This window comes from Pithys albifrons, chromosome 26 (genome assembly GCF_047495875.1).
Source record: "Pithys albifrons albifrons isolate INPA30051 chromosome 26, PitAlb_v1, whole genome shotgun sequence".
Taxonomy (NCBI): Eukaryota; Metazoa; Chordata; class Aves; order Passeriformes; family Thamnophilidae; genus Pithys; species Pithys albifrons.
This window is the reverse complement of record NC_092483.1, coordinates 810,060-830,033: the sequence shown is the minus strand read 5'-3', so window position 1 is coordinate 830,033 and position 19,974 is coordinate 810,060. Positions and strand designations below refer to the sequence as shown.

The 19,974-nt window shown below is 39.5% G+C and overlaps 1 protein-coding gene across 1 annotated transcript in view; it reads left to right on the top strand.

Annotated features, from left to right (window-relative positions):
* Window positions 1-14,425, top strand: part of LOC139682991 (kinesin-like protein KIF2A) — a 97,257-nt gene extending 82,832 nt beyond the window's left edge. The window contains exons 17-21 of the mRNA XM_071577693.1: window positions 6,136-6,203; window positions 8,295-8,445; window positions 9,987-10,088; window positions 12,416-12,551; window positions 14,340-14,425. Of these exons, the coding sequence (XP_071433794.1) occupies window positions 6,136-6,203; window positions 8,295-8,445; window positions 9,987-10,088; window positions 12,416-12,551; window positions 14,340-14,425 (543 nt within the window). The remainder of the gene's footprint in view (window positions 1-6,135; window positions 6,204-8,294; window positions 8,446-9,986; window positions 10,089-12,415; window positions 12,552-14,339) is intronic.
* Window positions 14,426-19,974: the final 5,549 nt, after the last annotated feature.

Sequence of the window (19,974 nt, the reverse complement as noted above, 5' to 3'; positions counted from 1 at the left end):
AACACATTCTTATCTTTATTATTATTGAGTACAGTTTTAGACTGTGACCAAAATATGTCTCTCAAATATGACTAAAAAGATAAAGATATATATGTGTATATATATATATATTTATCCTAGTTTAGCAGGTGGGACCAGTTTATCACTGTGTGGATGATCAAAGATATGTATTCCACACCCTCTATTCATTTCCCATTTCATGGGCCTTCTAGGGAGGTTTTCTCAAGGCCTGCCCTGGGATCGGATGATGTTGAGTGGCACGGGAAGTGGGAGGATATGGGCCAGTATTTGGAGAGCTTCTATCCTCAAATGATCTGGAAATTAACCCTGGAACAACTACAGGACCCTGCCAAAATAATAAGCTATGTGAAAGGAAGATGCTCTGGGCAGCTCCAGAGATGGGCACCTTACAGCAACCTGCTGGGCACTGGCCAGTGCCTACCGCACACTTCTTGGCATGGTACAGCATGGTCAGGAGGAGGAGAAAAGGAGCAAATCCACAAGCTCCATGCCCACCCAAACCACGGCTGAGTCAGAGGTAAAGAGAAATACATCAACCAGGACCATGTCCACCCAAACCACAGCTGAGCCAGAGAGAAAGGGAAACAAATCAACCAGCACTACGTCCACACAAACCGTGGGGGAGCCAGAAGTACAACTGAAACCAATAGCAGTCGGCCCTGTCCAGAAAAGGAAATCAAAGACCAAATCAGTTCGTATAGTGAATGACGAGGAAGAGTCAGGACCTTCACCTCAAGCAGAAGAAACGGAGCCAGAAATAATCATCCGGTCCCTATCCCATGGCGAACTGCGTTAGCTCCGGAGAGAGTTCACACGACAGGCAAATGAGTCCATCTTGACCTGGCTGCTGCAAATCTGGGACGGCGCGGCCAATGATACAATTCTAGATGGGAGTGAAGCAAGGCAGCTGGGATCCCTGTCTTGAGATGCGGTCATTGATCAGGGCATTGGAAAGAGGCAGGAAACAGTATCTGGCAGCGACTGTTGTCAAGCGTGAGGGACAGATATCTCTGTAAGGATGACCTCCATGTACAGCAAGAACAGTGGAACATGATGGAACAAGGTATCTGGTGCTAAAGAGAATTAGCCATACTGGAGATAATCTTTTCAAGAGGATGAAAGATTCCCTAAAAGTCTGGATGGTGTACAGTGCACATCCCAGATGTGGTCAAAATTTGCATGACTTGGGCCAGAAATGTATTCCCCCTACTTAGCAACGTTGCAGAGGACAGAGGGAGAGGACAAGGTGGGAGCGCTGGTCAACAAACTTGGCATTTACCAAGACACTGTCACTGCCCCATTACGAGCCCACATCTCAGCTGTGGAAACAAAACTGGCCGAACATGTCTGAAGCCTGGAAGAAAAGATTGAAGAAGGCCACTAGAAGCTAAGAGAGGAAATTAAGGAAGGAATCTTCTATATTTCACCAGGACCAACAAGAGTCTCTGCCATCAGGAGCAGAAATCCCGCCGGCCAAGGAGAAAAGGTACACTCCACGCGGCAATCTATGATTTTTCCTTCATGAGCGTGGAGAAGATATGAAGAAGTGGGATAGAAAACCCACCTCTTCCTTAGCCGCACAGGTACGTGAATTAAAAAGAGGCTCATCTACCACAAGATATCTTTCAAAGTTAAATGCTGCTCCGGTTTCTCATGGCCAAGATTTCAGACGGTATAGGAGTGGTGATGTCATGTCCGATCCTCTTGAACAGACCTCCAGGTCATATTCACAAGGAGAGAGAATTGAGTTCCATGACCAGAATTAGGGGGGCCCTACCTCTAGCCAGGTAGAGGAGAGGAACAATCGGGTTTATTGGACTGTGTGGATTCGGTGACCTGGCACATCAGACCCACAGAAATACAAAGCTTTAGTTGACACTGGCACGCAATGTACTTTGATGCCATCAAGATACCTAGGGCCAGAATCGATCTCTGTCTCTGGGGTGACAGGGGGATCCCATCAGCTGACTGTACTGGAAGCTGAAGTCAGCTTGAGGGGGAAGGAATGGCATAGACACCCCACTGTGACTGGTCCAGAGGCCCCATGTATCCTTGGCATAGACTACCTGAGGAGTGGGTATTTCAAAGACCCAAAAGGACTTCACTGGGACTTTGGCATAGCTGCTGTGGAGACAGAGGAAATCAGACAGTTGAACACCTTGCCTGGCCTCTCAGAGGACCCTTCTGCTGTGGGGCTGCTGAAAGTTGAAGAACAATTAGTACCTATGGCCACAGCAACAGAGGACGTTCAGCAATACCGCACTGACCGAGACTCTGTGACCCCCATACACAAGATGATTTGTGAGTTGGAGAGCTACGGGGTGGTCAGCAAGACTCGCTCACCCTTTAATACCCCATATGGCCAGTCCATAAGTCCAGTGGAAAGTGGAGGCTGAAGGTGGATTACCATGGCCTCAATAAAGTCACATCCCCACTGAGTGCTGCTGTGCTGGACGTACTGGAGCTTCAGTGTGAGCTGGAGTCCAAGGCAGCCAAGTGGTGCCACCATTGACATTGCCAATGCCTTTTCCTCCATTCCGTTGGTAGCAGAGTGCAGACCACAGTTTGCTTTCACCTGGAGTGGTGTGCAATACACCTAGAACCGATTTCCCCAGGGGTGGAAACACAGTCCCACCATTTGCCATGCACTGATCACAACTGCACTAGAAAAGGGTGAGGCTCCAGAACATCTTCAGTATATTGATGACATCATCGCATGGGGGAACAAAGCAAGGGAAGTTTTTGAGAAAGGAAAGAAGATAATCCAGATTCTCCTAAGAGCTGGTTTTGCCATTAAACAAAGTAAGCTCAAGGGACCTGCTCAGGAAATTCAGTTCCGAGGAGTGAAGTGGCAAGATGGACGTCGCCAGATTCCAGCCAAGGTGATTTACAAAATAGCAGCTATGTCCCCACCGACCAGCAAGAAGGAAACACAGGCTTTCCTAGGCGCCCTGGGCTTTTGGAGGATGCATATCCCTGAGTACAGTCAGATTATAACTCCTCTTTACCTTGTGACACAGAAGAAAAATGATTTCCAGTGGGGCCCTGAACAACAACAAGCCTTTGAGCAGATTCAACAGGAGATTGCCCATGCAGTAGCCTTTGGGCCAGTCAGGAAAGGACAGGACTTGAAGAATGTGCTCTACACTGCAGCCGGGGAGAAATAGCCCGTCCTGGAGCCTCTGGCAGAAAGTACCTGGGGAGACCAAAAGACGACCGCTGGGATTCTGGAGTCAGGGATACAAAGGATCTGAAGCCAGCTATACCCCAAGTGAGAAAGAGATCCTGGCAACTTATGAAGGAGTTCGAGCTGCCTCAGAGGTGATTGGCTCTGAGGCACAGCTCCTCCTGGCACCCCGACTACCAGTGCTTGCCTGGATGTTCAAAGGAAAAGCTCCTTCTACCCATCACGCCACTGATGCCACATGGAGTAAGTGGATCGCTCTGATCACGCAGCGAACCCGGATAGGGTATCCTAATTTTGGAAATCATCACCAACTGGCCAGAAGATGAGAGTTTTGGACTATACTTTAAAGAAGAAGGGGAGCAGGTGACACGAGCTGAGGAGGCCCCACCATATAACTAGCTATCAGAAGAGCAAAAACTATATGCTCTCTTCACGGATGGCTCCTGCCTCATTGTAGGGACAAGCCGGAAATGGAAAGCAGCCGTATGGAGTCCTAAACATTGAGTTGCAGAAGCGACTGAAGGACAAGGTGGATCAAGTGAGGTTGCAGAGCTGAAAGCCGTTCAGCTGGCTTTGGATATTGCTGAATGAGAGAAGTGGCCAACACTCTATCTCTACACTGACTCATGGATGGTGGGCAATGCCCTGTGGGGATGGCTGGAGAGATGGAGAAAGGCCGGCTGGCAGTGCAAAGGGAAACCCATCTGGGCGGCTGAGATGTGGCAGGACATCGCAGCCCGGGTAGAGAAGCTGAGTGTGAAAGTCTGTCACATTGATACTCATGTATCCAAGAGCCAGGCTAATGAAGAGCATCATAACAATGAGCAGCTGGATCGAACTTCCAGGATTAAAGTCTCTCAGGTAGATCTGGTTTGGCAGCACAAGGGAGAATTGTTTCTAGCCCGATGGGCCCATGATGCCTCTGGTCATCAGGGCAGAGATGCAACATACAGATGGGCTCGTGACCGAGGGGTGGATCTAACCATGGAGAGTGTCTCACAGGTTATCCATGACTGTGACACATGTGCTGCCATCAAGCAGGCCAAGTGGGTGAAGCCTCTATGGTATGGTGGACGGTGGTCGAAATACAGGTATGGGGAGGCCTGGCAAGTTGACTACATCACACTTCCCCAAACACGCCAAGGCAAGCGCTTTGTAGAGGCAACCACTGGATGGCTGGAGACATACCCCATATCTCACGCCACTGCCTGGAATACCATCCTGGGCCTTGAAAAACAAGTCCTGTGGAGACACGGCATCCCAGAGAGAATAGAGTCTTACAATGGCACCCACTTCAAGATTGGCCTCGTAGACACCTGGGCCAGAGAGCATGGCATTGAGTGGGTGTATCACATACCCTACCATGCACCAGCTGCTGGGAAAGATGAGTGGTGTAATCGACTGCTGAAAACCACCTTGAAGGCGTTGGGTGGGGGAACTTTCAAACACTGGGAGCTGCATTTGGCAAAGGCCACCTGGTTGGTCAACACCCGAGGCTCCATCAATCGAGCTGGCCCTGCCCAATTAGAACTCTTGAATACTGTAGATGGAGATAAAGACCCTGTCATCCATATGAGAGGTATGTTAGGAAAGACTGTTTGGGTTAGTCCCGCCTCAAACAAAGGCAAACCCATCCGAGGGATTGTTTTTGCTCAAGGACCTGGTTGCACTTGGTGGGTAATACAAAAAGATGGGGAAACACATTGTGTACCACAAGGGGACCTAATTTTGAGTGAAAAAAGTTTGTAATTTTTCTTTGTACATATGTTAGTATATGTGTATATATATGTATATAGTTAAAAAGGGTATTAATTTGGGAATTACTAGGTGGTGTAGAATAAGGAGTGGATAATATCCTAGTTCAGCAGCCAGGACCAGTTTATCACTGTGTGGATGATCAAAACTATGTATTCTACACCCTCTATTCATTTCCGAAGACCCGTTAACAATGGACCATTTGCAGCAGCTGCCCAGGGTACACCTGACTCCTCAGGGTGTGAGATGGGTGTGAAAGACATCTGTGAGATAATAGCTGTAATAACTCCCTTCCAGGGAGTCATTAGCATCTCCACACCCAGATTAAAGGAGCATGTCTGTTAATCGGCCATCAACGATTCCAAAATACCCCCTGACTCACAGAGTCAGATCACCCATTGTGGAACTCTCCGCCCTGGGGGAGGGACTTGGTGCTCCCACCTGGGCCGGAGGGTACATAAGCTTGGGCTTTGAAGACCTCGGGGAACTACTCATCGCACCGAGAGGAGGACCAGAACCTCGACAGGAGAAGGCCACCACTGTCGATCAGACTGCGAACACCGCTCTTCACCAGACTGCAAGCATTATCTGCACCAACAGGTTATTTACCTCCTTTTGCTTTGGACTCAGCGGAACCACATGGGGGCTCAGCACAGGGGCTAACAAAACCCCTTTGCGTTTATGTCCCGGGGCACTGGGTTACACTTCTGGGTTTTGTGGGTTAAAAGCAATTTCTCTTTGTGTCATTGTATTTATTGTAATATTTTGTATTAAATTGTAACTCTGACTTTTAATCTCTCCTGAGCTGGGTTCATTTCTCCTGCCGGTTTACCTTTAAACCAGCACAATATTAGACTTGCTTTCTACTGAGTTACATATTTCCCTCCTTCAGGAGTCTTATTTTTTTAATGAGAGTTTTGCATTTACATATTATTTACAAGACTGTGAGATGAGTGTAATTGACTGAAATTTCTATCAATTCCTAATATTTGAAGCTTTGACTTGACATCTCTTCTTGAGATGCCATTGTATTAGGAGAGCTGTACATAGTAGACAGTTTTTGTAGAACATCTCAAATGAAAGTGAAGATAAAAATAATAAAGTCAATTTGAGTTCATCTACCCTTTGTTCTGTACAAAGTGATTCATTAATGCATGGATTATTTTCTTCAGATTGCTACAATTTCTCCAGGGATGGCATCATGTGAAAACACTCTAAATACATTAAGATATGCAAATAGGTATGGAAAATCTTATTGCTTATAGATATATTGGCTGTTAATCACTGATATTTGGAATACTGTTGTTCCATGATGTATAAATGTCTTTTGGTTTGCATCAAGTTAGTAGCAAATCTACCTGGCTTGGACCAGTCTATGCGATTTCCTTCCTGGTGAAAAGGGGGCATCTACCCTCCTGCTTACAGTAACATAACAAAGAATGTGTGACATTAATCAAGACTCGTTGGATCTTTCTATCCCTTATAGAATACATATTGCTGAAGTGACTCCAGAAATAGACACTGAAAAACAAATTAAATACCTATTTCTAGTGTACTAAATTGTTGTGCTGAAACTTTCTTTCCCTTGGTGTTAAATTTGTATGTTGTTATAGAGTTGTGCTGATTTTAGCTGGGGTAGACTTAATTTTCTATGCCTATCACTGTAAAGTGGCTTCATGTGTTTTGTGTAGTATTTTAACTTTTTCTAGCAATATATAATTTTCATAGTACAATTAGTTTTTAAGTGCTGAACACCAGTGTGTGTGCAGTGTAAGACAGTATAGAATTTAAAGCATTGTAGTGGTTTGATATGTTAAAAGGAGCACTTTAATGAAATACTGAATGTAGAGCAAATTTTATTAACTGCACAAACTGAAATATGGAATTACTCTTCTGAAAACATTGCTTTTATACTCTCCTGAAAATTACCAGCACTGGTTTTGTTAGTGATCTGTAACTTTATTTCCAGAAGATTTAAATATGTCAACAGTCTTATTTTTTAATGTAAAAATAATTTTATTCTTAAACTATTAAAGAAGAATGCTAAACAGAGTTATCATTTTAACTGTGTTTATGAGAACATTTTCTTTTAATTTGCTACTTCAGAGTAAAAGAATTTGGAATTAGTCCTTCAGACATTCCCTTCTCACAGGGTAGTGGCAGTCGCTCTGATCTGTCTCCTTCCTATGAGTATGATGACTGTTCTCCTTCAATTGCCAGGTCTACTTCATTCTATATATGGGATCTTTATTTTTGAGTTTTCTTTTTGGCAATGTAATTTTGCAGACCAACCTTTCATCAGTCCCCTTGTCTTGAGTCACACATACTTTGTTTTTATTCTGTTTGTCAGGTCATGGTTCTGCATGATCTGAAATCATCTTTCCACTATTTTGTTCACAATAATGACACTGTATCAAGGCTTGCTAGTTTCCTTCATACATTAAAAGAAAAAAAACTAAAGGTGATGTCACCTTTGTATATTTAGTGGGCTAAATCTGACAAATCTGTGTTTAGGGTAATTTGAATATATCTACTTAAAAAAGAAAAATAATTTTATATGTATATATTTTTAAAACTAATCATTCTGAAGATGAATGAAATGCAGTTTCAATTGTAGTAAATATGTGCTACTTGAAAAAAAATCCCCTTAAAAATGAAGATTTTTTTTCTAAAACTTGCTATACTTGCAAATTTTGATGTGTCTGTTTCATAAATGTTCTTTTAAATGTTGGGGGTTTTTGATAGAATCATTATCAATTTTTCAAAATATTTTCATGATGCAAGAACCTAACATTTTAATAAGATATTTTCACCTTTGAAATTATTTTAATTAAAGGATCTATTAATTCTCTGGGATACTTGGTTGCAAATTCTTATTTTCTTCAGAATTCTTGCTGGATTTGCTTATAACAACTAGTAGGGTACTGACTGACTAATTTTTGAAAAGCACAATTGTGTATACAGGAAAAAAAAGATGGTCACGTTTAGGATGCTGAACGAACTTTTTTTCAAGTCATATTGGTTGATAAGGAGTTAATATTGAGGGTTTGGAGATTTTTGCCCTCTTAACAGTTAATGAGTAGTAAGATTTCAACCAAAAATGCCTCTTACTAGAAGATAGACTGTAATCCACCTGTAAGTACTTGAAAGCCCATGCTTTTAGGAGTTGGAATAACATTTTCTTGTCACTGAAAGTACATTAAATTTGTGAAGCTGACATCATCCTCCTTATTAAATGAATTAAATTGTGCCTAAATGAGCTTTATTTTTGGTTGTGACTCTTTTGCACAGGAATTTACTAATTTACAAATTAAATATTTTCTGAATGTAGGGTGAAGGAGCTGATGGTTGATCCTAGTGCTGCAGGAGATATCTGTCCTATTATACACCATGCTCCCAATCAGATTGATAACTTAGAGACACAGTGGGGTGCGGGGAGCTCTCCTCAGAGAGATGATCTTAAACTACTTTGTGAACAAAATGTGAGTAGTTTGCAGCATTACATGGAAAGAGATGATAAATACAGTGACAGAACAAATCCAGAGTAATGTGCATTTATAGCAATATCATTAGATACAGCATGCCTCTTCACCTTTTCACTTTATGGTATTATGTTCATTCCCATACACACAAAAAAGATTTCTTGAATGGTGAGAGGAGAATGTTTTACTGTATCTTCCTTGCTGATTAGGGATTTACATATCTATACAGGGTTTGCTCTAGGCTTTCACATTTTTAGTGTGCATTTTTCCAGTATATCTTCATCTGTTATTAGGTAGCTAGAAGTAGCCTGAGAAACCCATTTGTTTTATTTAACACTCCTGTGGTTTTGACCATTATTTTTCCTGCATGAAACACCTGTTTCGAGTGAGTTTGCCCTTCTCTGTGTTTAGAAATCTGACTACCCATCATTCCTTTTCCCAACATCCTGATTTTCATGGAGTGAAACCCAAGAGCAATGTTTGGGAGAAAGCCACATCATGTTCCCAGGATGTCTCCCTGGGCTGAATGAATGGAGAACTGGGACTGAGAGGCATCTTCTAAAGGGCATTTTTGCATTCCATACTGATTATCAGCTCTAGTCATGTTTCCTTAAATGTTCAGCTTTGTTTGTGAAAATACTGATGAAAGGTAGAAAACAAAAATCCTTACTACCCTAACTTATTTTTCTCAAAACACCTTTCAAACACCTTCTCAAAGTGTTTGCTGTATTACTTATTTTAGTAACTGTCTTTTTCCAGGACTCTATTTTATAAGAACATGCTAGTGATTCCTAGAGCTTCCCACTGGAAAGTCGTTACAGCCAGATATCCTTTAATATCATACTTTTTTGTTGTTCACGTGGAATTCAATTAAGCTTTAAGATCAAAGATTTTAAAGGCATAGTATAAAGAACCATACTGTCTTGCTAAAACATTAATTACAGCCTACCTAGTGCTTTCCTCTTTGATTGTGATTAACTATTTATGTCTGAAGAAGTCCTATTTGTTCCAGTTTGTAAATCCATGTTGTGCATTCTTCTAATGTATTAATCGCTACATACTTTTAGAATTTTCACCTTGCATTCATTCCGCTTTTTTTTTCCAAAGAGTTAATTAATTTTGATTTCCTGAAATGTATTGAATGTAATTGCTGTTCTCTTTTTTGAAAAGCCCCTATGGAAAACAAGGTTTCTTATTAAAACCTACTAGAAATCAACATTCTTCCCTCGTGACTTCCTCCTCCCACTATTTTAACTTGGGGTTTTTTTCATGGGGAATATTCTGTTTTCCAGTATCCACTAGTGTTAGTGGCTGGAATTTTTTAATGAATAAAAATTAAATTTAACTCTGTGAGCAGTTTAAATTTCTTGCTCTCTCCACTCATTTCTGGAGATTTTCTTGTTAGAAGTATTGTTTTATTTTTGACAGGTTCTGCTTTCTGCATATTTCTTTTCATGTTCTGTGATGGGATAGATCATATTCAATATATATCCTGTAGCCACAGTTCTTTCCAGACTAACAAGCTTAACTATTGTTTTTAGGAAGAGGAAGTTTCTCCACAGTTGTTTAGTTTCCATGAAGCTGTTTCACAAATGGTGGAAATGGAAGAGCAAGTAGTCGAAGATCACAGGGCTATCTTCCAGGTAAAAGATGGAGCTCTACTTTGTTTTATCCTAATCCAGGAATTCAGGTTTTCCCAATGAAAGTGCATACTCTTGAAGATGTAGGATATCATTTGGTCATTCTGCTGCTGTCAGAGATTTCTAAATTGTTTAAATATGCTAATCCCATTGTAGGAAACAAATAGGAATAGATGTTTAGATCCCATAACCATTATTCTTTGTCCCCATGATGAAAAAGAAGCCTATTTTCCAACCACTCCAGAAATTTAGTAAAATTTTGCTTTTCTTCTCAACAAACATTTCTAAACAGACTGTGTTCATTGTAAGAAAAGTTGCTGTTTTCTTTTTACTCTTTCAACTATTTAGTATATTTTCTGTGATAGTCCTTTTCCAGCATTAGCAAATGCTTTTCTAGTTGTAGAGAGCTTACTCAAATTTGTCTTAAAATATTCAATTTCACTGTCTAATCTATGCCAGTATTCCTATGCCAAACCTGCCAATTAATAGTAATGTGTCTATATAGTAATGTCTCTGTCAGCATAATTTCTGTGTGGTCATCTCCCTCTAAGATATGGCAATACTCCCTCCAAATATTTTCTCTAAATATCCTTCTATGACATCTTCCTCTGAGATACTGAGATCCAAAAGAAACAAATATATTTCTAACTGCCTGTTTCCTTCCTTTTTACAGATACATAATGTTTTCACTTGCTATTAGTCAAGGTCTTTGAAAGTAGTACTGGCCACATAGTGTAATGCTAGTCAGTACCATGGAGCCTTTTACATTCACAAAATAAATGGTAATAATATTTATGAGTTGCTAGTTTTCAGAAGGAAATGTGAATTGCTTCTGTTTATAACCTTAGAATCTTGAGGCAGGCTGTCTGTTTGGAGCATCTGCTGCAAGAAAATAGCAAATCATTAAACCTATAGGGAATACACACATCTCCTCAATTTAGGTATCTAAGTTAGTGGAACATTGATGTGCATTCGTGTAATACAGTAGGATGCTAAATAACACATTTTACGACAGATGTAGAGATTTAGTTATTGTGAAACATTAGCCCTGAAGTAAAGCATGCAGAAGTGTGAAAGTCTTATGACATATGCTGTAGCTGTGTCCTAATGCTTGCAACTTCTTGAGAGTCAAACTGCATTAGTTTGAGATGTTACTGCCTCCGTGTGTCCATCTGGCCTTATGCTGGAGATTACTGCTCCTCACAGCAGTCATTAGAAGGAAATGTGTCTGAGTCTCAGCTACTTTCGTTTGCAGCAATACTTGTTAGTTTATGCCATGGGTGAAGATGGCCTGCATCAATACAAAATCTACAAGCTGTAACATGCAGAAGTTGTCTTCTGTCAGCTTTTTCCTGGAAGCTATTGATTCTGGGATGCAAAACATCCCATCCTAACAAAAATGTCTAAAATAGATTAGCTGAATGAGTTGTACTCTAGAGGTCTTAGTCTTCCTTTTTTTCTTGACTATACAAGTTTATGTTAAACGGCATGAATCCTATGTGACAGCTCCATGTGTCCTGGAAGCCAACAAAACATATATGGGATTTGGACTATGCTTTCAAATATTACTTGGACTACTGAGCGCAGTGGAAAAGACTTAATTTTAGTATTTCAGGCTCAGCATGCATAGAACTGTCAGCTGCTTGCTTTATTTTTGATCAAAGCACTTCCGATGGGATCGGTTCTCCTGATCAGAGTTTTGCATGATTCTGTAAGCTTTAAACTCCTGGTTGCATTTTTCTTTTTTTCTTTTCCTCTTATTTTTCTTTGTAGTATTTATAGTGCAAAGATGCCTAAGAGCTATTTTAACCATCTTTTACGGTCCTCTTATCTGTCTGAGGAGTCAGCTCTTCAAATAGAGAGATTAAAAAAGCTCTTATGTACCTTCTCTCAAAGCTGGTTTACAGTATGGACAGAATTATTTTGGCTCTTTGACTATAATAACAGCACTGTAATTATAGTCAATAGCAATCAGCCCATACTTAAAATTGAAGTCTGGGTTCAAAGTTTGATACCTACCCAAGGGTACATAACCATGACGTAAAGTTCTTGATTTCTTAGTTTTACAATCATCTAAGTTCTGAATCTGAAGAGAACTGGGGTAGCTGGAGTTTATCTGTTGCTGTTATGACCACTTGAGTTAAGAAACTATGTAGAAAACATACAGTTTTGTGGAATTAGGAATAAAGATTCATTTTAGAATTGAAAACTGTTATAGTGAGGTGACTAGACAGTATAAGTGAGAAAAGGAGTAATTCAGCTCTTTGTCTTGAAATTTGCCTTGAAACTTTGCTAATGTATTTAGTTGAGTTTTTTTAACTTTTACCTAGGAATCTATTAGATGGCTGGAAGATGAAAAAGCTCTTCTTGAGATGACAGAAGAAGTAGACTATGATGTGGATTCTTATGCGACCCAACTTGAAGCAATTCTAGAGCAAAAAATTGATATTCTGACCAAACTTAGAGGTAGATTGCTTTTAATCACTTTTGTGTGCATTTTCATATGCCATGGACATTTGCAGTAATAATGAGGAGGAAAAAGTGTGGTTATGTTTTGGGGTCTTTTTTTCACCTTATGCTGTCCTGTAATGTTCTGTGAAAGGAACATTTAGTCTGTTGCCTAAGAACAAGTTCACATCTGTATTCAATCCATCCTAGTTTAAAGGAAGAGTCTGCTTTACCTCCAGGAATTATAAACTTGATTCTGCAACTTTGGGACTTTTTTTCTTTGTTCCAAAAGAATAAAGGAAGGAAAAAGAAAATCCAAAAGAACTGCATGAAAAAAAGAAGGCAATGCAATGAGGAAAAAGTATTAGGAATTCCCAGTTCCTGTTTGATTGCACTCTGTAATGTAGCAGGGAGCCTGCTGTTGTTTTTCAGTCTGTGCTTAAGAGTAACATCAAGTTCTGAGTAGCTTGGCTATTAGCCTATTTTTCCTTAGCAGCCTTTCTGTTGAAATTTTTTCAGCCTTTTTGTTGAAAAACCAACTGCAGATAATTCTTAGTTCCCAAAACTGACTCTTCCACTTGTCTTCCAAAATCAGCATGTCAGCTTGGTACCTCATGGAGATGAATTTTTCATTTTAATTTCTGTATCTATCTGCATTCCCGCAGACATGCAATACTGGTTTGGGGTTTTTTATCTGTGTTAGAAAACTCCTTATAAGATAAAACCTTACATTTTACTCAGACTGAGCATCTGCTGTAAGTTAGAATAATACATCAAGCAAATCGGATATGACCTGCTTTCTTTGTATACATATATTGGCACCAGTATACTTTAGCAAAGAATTAGATGTACATTCCTTTGCTTCTTCCTCTTCAAGGAAAGATAATTTGAGATAACAGCAATGAAAAAACAGTTTATGTGACTCCCTGTTCTTCCATAACTTATTAATTATGGCTTTTGAAATAAGATACTGGAGATAAAGGATATCTAAAAGATCCTTGCATCTTTACAGGCAGCATGATAGTCAGGAAGAACTGTTAATCTAAAGATTCTTTCTCCCAGTAACTTTTGTGTTATGCTCATGGCACATAATGATTACTGACTATTTCAGCTTTTATTCCTGTTACTTTGGGACCGACTTTTTTATGCTGTCATTTTGGTTTTCTTCTTCCCATTCATGGGCATATTACTGGGGAATGGGAGTGGGGGAGGAATATAAATATGAAAGGATGACATACTTCTTTTCTCAGGTTTCTTCCATTATCGTTCTAGCTATGATGAAACAAATGATTGATGCATTTATCTATTTACTTACAAAATTTCATCACAAATGCTTTTCACATTCATAGAAAAGTTATCATAGAATCACAGAATGGTTTGGGTTGGAAGGAACATTAAAGATCATCTCATTCCAAGCCCCTGCCACAGACAGGGACACCTTCCACTAAATCAGGTTTCTCCAAGTCCCATCCAACCTGGCCTTGGATGTTTCCAGGGATTAGGCAGCCACATCTTCTCTGTGAAATCTGTGCCAGTGCCTCACCACCCTCACAGGGAAGAATTTCTTCCTACAAAGAGACAGGGGTAGCTTCTAAGAAAGGACTAAGTTGCTAAGCAACTTGTTTGTATGGTGAGTATTAAATTTAAGCTTATCTCAATCCTCTTGTAGTTTGTATCTTCAGCTATTTTTGTGGAGGAATGTTCTTTGTTTTGAATTAGAGCCAGTATATGGGGTATCAGACCTTAGTTTCAGGATGTGTGTTGAGCACAGGCACATCAGTACTCATTCTCTCTTTTTCATTAAAGATAAAGTGAAATCTTTCCGGGCAGCTCTACAAGAGGAGGAACAGGCCAGTAAACAGATCAACCTGAAAAGACCACGTGCCCTTTGAAATGGGCCTCTGCTGCTAAAGGAATCTATGAACCTCTGCTGCTGTAGGACACATTTGTTACAAAACCCAGTGGCTGTAAGACCTCAACTACTTGAAAGCGTAAAAATGTTAGAAATGTCCTGTTTATTATTCATCTGAATTATATTTTCAGTTTTGTGTGAAATGCTTCTATGATGTCTACAAAATGCTTCTAGACCAGACATTACAACCATACAGGGTTCAGATCTGTGAAGCACTTTGTTTAAAATATTTCATTTATTCAATTTGTGATTTTTATGTTTGGAAATATTTGCCGTGTTTTTAATAATGAAGTAAAACTGTGACAATTGAAGAGTCACAATATTGCCTTTTAACTATGTTCAGTTTTGTTGCAAAGAGAAGTTGTGCAGTTTTAAATTGTGTTGCTGCATGCGTACCTCACTAGTGGTTTTATATAACTTGTCTTCTACAGACAGCTGTGCTTACCTCTTCCCATTCTGTGCCTTGATGAAGGCTACTTAACCCTAAACATCCTCTTTCTGAAGCACAGACTTAACAAACAACATTCCTTATTAGTCAATATAAATTACTTTTAGTGTGTGTATATTTTAAATGCATTTTGTGATTTTTTTTTAACTTGGTGGCTAGTGCATTTCACAACATGTGCCATATCCTTCGAACAGGAACTGCAAGAGCTGTTAGAGTGAACATACAGCTGTACATTCCATTTTCCTTGTAAAAAATCTGGAATTTAGGTTTATTTCAATACCATAAAGAATAGTTATATAATCTAACATTTTCTCTGTAATTAAAAAAAAAAACACCAAAAAAGGTAAAAAATAACAAAAATACATTGGTTGTTGTATAATAAAGGGTAATTTTAAGTACTGAGGAGAGTTGTATCTTAGATATACAGTATGTGTTATGGTGTGATAATGCAGTCAGAATAAAGGTACAATCTGACCTCTGCATATGGATAGGCTAACTGTCAAAATTCAGGGATACAGCTAAAGAAATACATTTCACATATTGTTAAAATTTGGCCTTTAATGCATGACAAGCTTACATGTACATTAACTGTAGTTTGCAGATAGTTAAAGTAGCTCTGTTGCTTTAAAAAATGTAACTAATACCTGTTTTTCCCATTGTACAGTGCCATCAGCTGAAAAGTGAGGTAAAAGTGCATCAACTGAGGATTTTCACAATACCTCTACCTAGTACTAATAGAAATCCTATAAGTACCTGAATTCTGTCAAATAGCACCATGTGTATCAGCACTTTTTAGGTGGTGGCATTCAAGTTATTTTTGCAAGTCAGTACCCCAAAAAGATTGACCTTTCATGTAAGAATGAATTGTCAAATGAAGAAGTGTAAACCTCTCTAGGAGTTCTTTCCATTTCCAGGAGTTCATATCAGCAGACTTTCCCTTGGAATTGTTTAAAAATTACTTTTGTAATACAAGCCTGTTTTTGCCAGGCCTGGAAGGAAATAAAGGGAAGGCAATGGAAAGAGAGTTAATTGAGCCAGGAAGTCTTGTAGCATTTAATATTTGTATGTCCCATAGGAAGGTAGGCTATGGGGAGCTCTTGTCACATTATGATTAAAAATAAAAAATAATCATCCCATGTGTAAACATTTAAAGTGAAACAACAATGTAGATTTTACATACTGTGTTTAATAAATTAAGCTATAAAATTAATTACAAATGAGAATTTACTTCTATGAAATTTCTTTTCTGCTTTGGGAAGGGTTTGATTTTGTAAACATCCGAATTATAGTTTTCAAAAGGCCTCTGTTTTCAGAGTGAATATTTACTTGTGGAACCAACTATTCTGTACATATTTGGCATATAGGAACAACTTCTCCAGAGGACTATCCTGACAAGTTTTGCAACAGGTCTTAAAAGAAACACCACACATCTTTCTGAACATTTAAGAATGTCTTCCATCATAGCTAAAAGAAAAAAACCCAATTAAATAGAAGACAGCAGCTTTTGTGAGTAGGTAATAGTACAGGCTATTGTATAATACCAGAGAGTTTCTTTGAAGTTGCTCTAGAGAAATCTTACTTTCTAAAAAGCCTCTGAAGATTGAGACATACTTAATGAGAAACAGTTGCTTCCCTGTTATTCATCCATGCAAGCCTAGAGCCATGAGCAGGATGTGGTTCATAGGGGTATCAAAGAGGACAGGAAGGACAGAGGCAGTCAGATTCCAGCAACTTTTTACTAAGCCTTGTGAATTACATGTTGTAGTAGGTTGACTTGGCAAAATGCAACTGGAGTGATGTACCTTTTGGAGGGAGAAACACCCCAAACCCCTATAGATCAACAAATCCTCTTGGTAGATTAGTAGTCACTGAGACCTCTTGTGTTCAATTATGCCTAAAAGGACCAGGAGCAGCACCTCACCAGAAAATGGAGTCACCTAATTGTAAGCAAGGACTGATAGTAGGAGATTATCTCAAGCGTCTTTCATATTTGGATGTAACAGGAATGAGTATTTTAAATACACGATGGTAGCCTATTCCGGATAATATGGGATACTCATGGCTAGGCTTTGCAAATGAAGATTTTTGTGGGAAGGGCTCTACTCACGTGGGTGTGCCCTTCCAGCCTGCGCAGTGGATTTTTTTAGGTGAGGCACAGTGTGCGCAGAACTGGCCCCACCCTTTAACTCTTAAGGTTCATCTGCCACAGCCAAGCGATCTTGGACGGTAACAGTGAAGTCCTCAAGACTAGAACCTACAGCACCCAGTATTCCCAGGAGGCTTCCCATCCAAGGACTAACTGGGCCTGACTCTGCTTAGCTTCTGAGATCAGACAGGTTCAGGCATCAGGGTGGCATTTAACTGCCTTGGGATACTACTGGCTTTGTGGAAATCTGACTAGAAAAGCTCTACTTCCTGGATGGCAAGGAAAATGCACCATTGGAGCTGTAGTACCAAAAGTAGATGTCATTGATAAATCAGAATTCCCCAGAGGACATCTCCAATCTTTTAAAACAAGACACAAATGAAGTTTAAATCCATTAGTTGAGAGGTCCTCTGGATTCCACAAGTCTGGGAGAGGATTCCTACCATGGTTAGGAGTACCTGAATTGGAGAAGGCTATGATGAACATATTCAGTTATCAAACAGCTAAAAAACCAAACACATTATGCAATCAGCTCTTTGCAACAAGAAATTAGAAGCCTTTCAAAAGTAATCCAAAAAATTGTATGTCTCTAGATCTGCTTTTGGCTTCCAAAGGTGGTGTGTGCACATTCATTAACACCAGTTGCTATGTATACACGGATCAGATTTTGAGAATTCAAACTGATTTGGAAGAAATTAGAACACCAAAATCTTTCATGAAATAGAAAAAGAACAAGTGGAAGATTGTGTTTTATTGGATGACATCATGGATCCCAAATTTAAGTGTGATCACAAGAAAACTGATTGCATATGCTCGGGCTAACAAAAGGACAAAGAAACTCCTAATGGGTTCCTGGAGAACCCCAGCACCTGGGGGAGACAATTCCCAGAAACTGATAAAGGGATTAAAATGAAGAAAGGAGTGTTATGGAGATAGCACAACCTTTCTTTGCAAATCCTGTCAGGATGGGATCACAGGAAGACAATCCTTAGGCCTATGTCACCTGCCTGTCACTCCAAAAGAATTAGTTCATTGACTATAGCCACCCAAACTGCCTAAGAAGAAAAGGATAAAAAGAGATTGGAAATAAGCAAAAAGGGTGTAATGGTTTGACCCATGGCTTCCTCAGTAACCATTGTATCTAAGGAAGTTACAAGTATTCCACATGTGTCTTCCACGTAGCAGAGGGGGAGTGGTTTTGTTGTTGCTTCCCTTCCTTGGCTGAGGAGCTGGAGGGAGGTGGTTGAAGTCTGGTCCCTCCGGTCCCTGGTGGTTCTCCTGTCCTGGGTGAGATTGTTTCATTCTTGTTCCCTTTCCTTGAGGTTTTTAATTGTGTTTGTTTAGATTCATTCGGTTTCTTTGGGTTGGGTTGTTGTCTTCCCTATTTTTCGGCTAATCAATCCCCTTTTCTCCCTTCCCCTCTCCCCTGGGGGGTGGGATCCTATGTATTGTGTATACTGTGTGGTTTGTAAATGTTAGTAAATATAATTTATTCTTTTTATTCAGTTCAGTTTCTTTAGAGTGTGTGTCTTTTCTGTTGTTTTTTTTTTCCATTTCCTTTGCTGGGAAGGTTCTGGGAGGGGAAAGGGGGGGGGGCAGTCCAGGGTTGGCAACAGCTAGGCCGAACCTGCGGCAAAGGGGGGAGAAGTTCCATCAAGCTCTGCGGAGATGGTCGATATATATATATGTGTGGGCATATAGATACTACTTTGACTTTGCTTTATATTTAGTTTTGTTCTTTGTAAGGGACTTCTGGTGCTTATATTTTGTTTCATTTTTAGTGAATTACTTCACTGGGTTTTTAGTAAGTTACTGTACTTTAAAATGTGTATTTAAGTTACATTGCTGGGTTACTTTGTTTTAGAGTGTGTGCATATGTTTTGCTTTAATTCTTACATAGTGTTCTTAGTATTTTGTTGTGCTTTTAGAGGGTGCACTTTGTTAGTTTAAGTGTAAATTAGCCATTTAACTGCTATCACCGATGACCCAAACCCTTTTAATTGTCACAAATCTATATTAATAAATGTGTTATCACGTGAGCTGTTAGAGTTAGTCCGTCTTTCTGGTGCTGGCAGTCTCGGTCGACAATGTAATAACTCATAAGAGAAGGCTTGCTGAGGAATTTTCTCTATCACTGTCAGGTGCAGTCTCTATAAAATATGTCAAATGTTTTGTCTTCACAGTGAATCTGTTAAGTGAAGAGTCTCCTGTTTTGGACATTAACAAAAAAGGCTTTGATACCTTGGGGGGACCTTAATAGACAAAAATAAATTAATACAGGTTGGACAAAAAATTCTTTTTTTTCTGCCCCCCTTTTTATGTGACAGCATAATGATCACAGTTTTGACTTTTTGGCTTATGGGTTTTATTCCAAATTTGCAAATTAGGATGTAACAATGTGTGGACTAAGTAGATATAATAAGTGGATATGAGACTTTAAAGAAATGGTATTAATGTCTGAAAGGGGGAATTTGTTACTGAACAAGTGATATTTCTTTTAAAAAGGGCCAATGCAGCAGTGGGGGTGAAACTGTTTAGAGGAGATTTAATCCATTAAACACATAATGGATGACAGGCAAGCTCTGGGTGATGCCCATGTGTTAGAAAAACAAACTAAAAGTTTAGAACCTGACATGCTTCAGTGCTCTTGAGAGAAATTTATGGTTGAGACCTGGACACAAAGAATGCAGAATTTATAAACCACAAAGACACAGAAACCAGAGATGAAAAAGAAACTAACAAAAACAATTACTGAGACTCTCCCTATTGGGAAAAAAAAGACAATAAAAATACTAAAATGAGGACTAAATAGCATAAGAAGTGAGAAATCAATAACCAATAGAAGATAGAATGCTAATTAATGAAGCGAACTACATAACTTGTAAGCCGATGAACACTAATTCCTTTGTTTGCTAAAATGTATAAACAGTTAAAA